General features: G+C 46.3%; 1 protein-coding gene across 1 annotated transcript; it reads right to left on the reverse strand.

Annotated features, from left to right (window-relative positions):
• Positions 1-721: 721 nt before the first annotated feature.
• On the reverse strand, positions 722-3,738 carry LOC142774287 (uncharacterized). The gene is made up of 3 exons (XM_075874682.1): positions 3,486-3,738; positions 2,830-3,053; positions 722-1,012 (listed from the first exon to the last, which is right to left on the reverse strand). Exons 1-3 carry the CDS (start codon positions 3,736-3,738, stop codon positions 722-724), a joined length of 768 nt encoding a protein of 255 aa, XP_075730797.1.
• Between the last annotated feature and the right edge of the window lie 1,197 nt (positions 3,739-4,935).

The raw sequence follows: 4,935 nt of genomic DNA on the forward strand, positions 1-4,935 counted from the left end.
CGCAGGAGATGTTCTGAAGAAGGTAGAGTAGCAGACAAGCCGTGAAATTCCTGCGATTGTTTCAAAAAGAGCCACACAGAAAACAAGTGCAATTACAACAGAAATCCATTAAAGTAAATTCATTGTCAGATTATTTTCTTGCTCAGCGAGGCCATGACGCACTCTCTGGTGCCCTGCTGGAGTCAGCCCCATGTGCACGAAAGATTTTTCTTCCAGGTTATTTCTGTAAATTATAGTACGATAAACCTCATTCGTTCATTTCAAGGCAGTGTCGATCATTTCAATCCTTGTAATGACCTGTATAGTAGCTCCCCTTACCTGTATTGAACGCAGTATACCATGAGCGTTACGACGCCTCATGACATGGATGGAGGGACGAAAGGCCGCGTCCGTGGAGCGCTCCGAATTACAAAAAATTGTGGGAATGAAACTCAGCCATGCAATGGATGTTGCATAAAAAGAAGGCAGTTAAAACAGCGTATAGCATACACTAATGTTTCCTTAAAATGTTGAGTAATTGTTATACTTAGCTATAACCTTACCGACACTACGAATCAGTCAAAGGTCAGGTAAAAGCTGTCACTGTAGATGTCATGTGATTACACACATTAAGTAATTAAGGGAGGCCTCTACTAGGGACAAGTTCAATAAGTAATGGATCAAGCCCTCTTACAGATAGATAGTGTTAGAGGCCGCGCAAGGCGTAGTCTTCAAAGTATTTTCACCTGGCTTCCTTCGGCCATCGGCTGGCATCTGCGGATCTCTGCTGGTCCGAGGCGCCCTCGACTTTGCGCTGTCGGAAGTCAGCGGGCGGGTCGATGCCGTACAGTCGCAACACGGCCGTGTCAGCGTCCAAAGAGCGGTCCCGTGCAAGCAGCCAGCGCGGGTTTTCGACAATGTAGCGCTGCATCGCCAGCATGGGGACGGCCGTGAGGGCGCAACCGCCCGCCTGCACTTCCCAGGGAAATCCGGACAGCGAGTAAGCCGTCAGAAGCCCGGCGCTCATGGCTACCTGCAGGTATACCGACGTTAAATTCACGAGTGGCCAATAACACGCGGTGAAAGATCTCTCTTGGAAGAAAATGCCGAAAGTCGTGGCCACTTCGAGGTGCCTCACTGGCCACACGGTCACCAGCTGATACAGGAGATGCAAAGTACAATTTCCGATCTGTGCGAGTACATTCCAATGCTAGAGAAGTTGCATTTAGAAATGCAACACCTGCGTCAGAACCTGTGTGTAAGTAAGGCATGATCCGAAATGACGCGAGTAGGCGATTGCAGTACTTAAAAGATACATGTCGTGTTCATACTAATTATTTTCATACTGCACACAACGTACTGTGTCAATGTGCACAGTGTTTGCTATAACTTTTCATGCTTCTATAAATTCACATATCAACAGTTTGGTACTGCGAGATGCTTTGGTTCTATTAAAAGGACGAAGAGTGGCACCTGGGGCATGGTCACATAGAAAAAAGAGAGAGCGAAAAAGTGGGAAGCCTTAAGCTTCGCGTTCAAAAGTTGAACACGATAGTGATACTCTATTCCGAGTGCGCACTTCAAACACTTGGTATATGAAATATTTTCAAGCTGCCTGTGCACGCACTACGTGACCATAAGGTTGCAGTAGCGTGTGTGTTTTTATTAATGGGTGACTGACTTTAAACTATGAAGTTGTTATATTATTCGATGTACTGACCCCCTAAAGCAAAGTAAGCTTGTACCATGCATTATTGCGCAATGTTTCATGGTGTATATATACAGCACACGCGTGTTAGTAAAGTATGAAAGTTATTTCTACTGCATTTTCATGCAGATAAAGATATTTTAACTGTACCCAGGAGCAGGGACATAGCGGTGTGATAGCACACCCGCTTGCCACGCAAACGACCGCGGTTTGACCCCACTCAGTACCAGAACATTTATTTTATTTTATTTGCATCTTTCTCAATTTTTCGTCACGCAAAGAAGCTTGTTTATTTTTTTTGGTCACGCAACGACGATGATTTCTCGCTCACAGCCAACGACACCGATACGGACTCCGTAATTTCGGCTGAACGAGCTATTTAACGCTATCGCGTGAAAATGTTTAGCATAAATAAACATTAAATTAGAAGCTGCCCCACGGCACTACCACTGGAAGGGTTTCAGAGCAATTCGCGGTTCAACTATAGCTCTTCGAGCTCTCAGGGGGCTGCCGGGGGGGGGGGCAAGTTTCTTTTAAAACGACCCAGCCGTGTATTGGTGTGATCCAGCGTTGTCAGTCTGAAAGTAACATTTTCTTAGTAAAAGTAGTGTATGACATGTCCATTGCAGATTGTGCACTGTGATTCGATCAGACGTGCCTCAAGTGCATCACTTGGAGTCTAGTGGTATATGAAGGTACTGGGCTCTGGGTGTACTGGCTAGTGTTGGGGTGCTCAAACAGCAGAGCAGAGCAGGACGAAGAAGAGTGGCGGAAAAGCGTGGCTTCCAATATTAGCTCCGATAGCTCACCGCAATGGCCCATGCACTGCTGGTGGTAATCGTGGAGTTGTCACCGAGCTGTTAGCGAGGTGCGCGACCCAGCCATAGTTGACAATGGAGAACAGTGGTGGTAGGTGGTTTTCATGCCAGGCTAACTGGGAACTCAACCACACAAATTTGATTTGCTATTCTTGTTATGAACATTCGGAAACCTATATAGGGTACGTAGTCTAGATCAAAGTACGACCAGGTATTATGACTGTCGAGATGTGCGGCATCGGATCGAGCTGGGGTCGAAGCCCCTGAGGGAGAACGAGTCGCGGAGGGAGCTTAAACCGGACGGCATAAAGTAGTTCAGCGTACCTCCGGAAGACCTCCAAAAGTCGTTCTCTTGGCTGGAGGCGCGACGTCGGCAACGTAGAGACAAACGCAGTTGGTGACAACGCCCACAAAGAGACCGCAAGCAACCCGGCCGACTAGTATCACGCTCACGCTGTTTCCTACGGCCAAGCACATCCACGAACTGATGAGGCCGGCGGAAGACAGCAACATGATTGTTCTGTGGCCGACTAGATGCATTAGAAAGCCTGAAACGTGCATCACGAACGAAGAAATGGTGTATTACTTAACCACACTAAAGAACAACGCAGTGCATGTTATTTAGTTTTTAACACATGTGCGTTAAGTACTGTACCATAGTTATGCAGAAATACTTCTTCTAACTTATGATTTACAACGCGTTAAAAGTATAGCCATCATAAAACGATTTCGAGCAGCTTCTGCTTCGTATTACGAAGAGAGCGTCTTTAAGGACATAAAAAAGCAGAGCAGCAAAATGCATATCACTCGAATATTTTAGTACTTCAATAAAATGTAGGTTGATTTGGGAGCGAAACGTGAAATGGCAGCTGAAGCTCGCCGTCCTGGCTCAGCTGATTTCCTCAAACAAAAACATGCACTGCATACCATAGAAGTAAATAAAAAGCTCACGTAATTTCTCGGCTGCGTTGCTTGCTCACCTGAGAACAGAGAGCCCACAGTGGCACCCAGGAAGAGGCTGTCGGCGATCCACCTGTTCTCAGGCGGAATCCGTGGCAGGTCGTACCAGGGTTGGCGCTCAATGGATTCCATGGCGGCCGAGGCGAACCCGAGTGCGGTTCCAGCAGCCAACGTACCGGAGCATGCGACCAGCATCGCGTAAAAGTGGTGACCGCAGGGCAGCGCGCTGTCCGGGTCCGTGACCGGCGTCGCACCCTTGGCCGGCGGCCGCATGCGCCGCAGCGCCTCCATCGCCGCATTGAATGGCGGGGATTGCGGCTCATTTGGCGAGCTGAACTGGGCGGGTGCTGTCGTGGTATGCCGCGAGGACGTCGACTCGTGGCTATGCCTCGACGAGCTACGAGTAGGACAGTATAGTGATAGAGCCACAGCGTTATACAAGTGTGGGATGGTCACGAACGCCTCCATGCGTCTCCTCACATTACCCTAACCCAACCTAACTTCATGGCACATCTAATGCTCGAACTTTCTTCTTGTTCTCTTGTGGTGAAGTTCCATGGCACCACCTAAGTTCGGAGACCGTGCTCGGTGCATCGCTATACGGGCCACGTGTTGTGCATCTAATAAAATGCTTTTATAGGGTGGATCCCATGGGCACCTTTAGGCTACATGACCCAGTGTGTTGCTGGGCAGTATTAAATGCGAAGCATTCCTTAACAAACTTCAGCGACTTAGCGCGTATCTATCTATCTATCTATCTATCTATCTATCTATCTATCTATCTATCTATCTATCTATCTATCTATCTATCTATCTATCTATCTATCTATCTATCTATATATATATATATATATATATATATATATATATATATATATATATATATATATATATATATATATATATATTTCTATCTATCTATCTATCTATCTAGCCGCCTACAACGTTTAGCTTTCCTGGCCGTTTCAATAACGGTATCGAGATCAAACTTGGTATGGCATAACATGACTGTATGAGAACATATTTGACTAGTCATAACATGAAAAGCATGATACGGATGTCATGAATGTCATGATTCACATTCCATGATACCGCAGCTCTTACAGTGATTTCGTTCACATGGCATGTTACAAAACTGGTATGGCATGACATGATTGCATGGCGAACACAAGGAACAGACCCTAACCTGAAAATCATAACATGCATGTCATGTAACAACATGACTACACGCCAAGCTCATGATGCGCTCGCGGGCGTTTCGCTAGCCTCACATTTCCCAAATTTGGTATTACAGTACGCGAATAGATTAGGAAGGTATGTGACTGGTGCAAACATGATAATCATAAGATGCGTGTCATTAAACAACATTACTACATGCCACGCTCGTGATGCGCTGGCAGCCGTTTCGATAGCTTCACTTATACCGAATTCGATATTACGTGACGCGAATGGACAACATAGGTAAATGAC

Source organism: Rhipicephalus microplus, chromosome 10 (assembly GCF_043290135.1).
Source record: "Rhipicephalus microplus isolate Deutch F79 chromosome 10, USDA_Rmic, whole genome shotgun sequence".
Taxonomy (NCBI): Eukaryota; Metazoa; Arthropoda; class Arachnida; order Ixodida; family Ixodidae; genus Rhipicephalus; species Rhipicephalus microplus.

Coding starts and splice junctions, on each gene's coding strand:
- LOC142774287 (XM_075874682.1), bottom strand. CDS start 3,738: ATGCGGCCGCCGGCCAAGGGTGCGACGCCGGTCACGGACCCGGACAGC. Junction 3,054..3,485: donor TGTGGGCTCTCTGTTCTCAG/GTGAGCAAGCAA, acceptor TGCACGTTTCAG/GCTTTCTAATGCATCTAGTC. Junction 1,013..2,829: donor CTTTTGGAGGTCTTCCGGAG/GTACGCTGAACT, acceptor GTATACCTGCAG/GTAGCCATGAGCGCCGGGCT.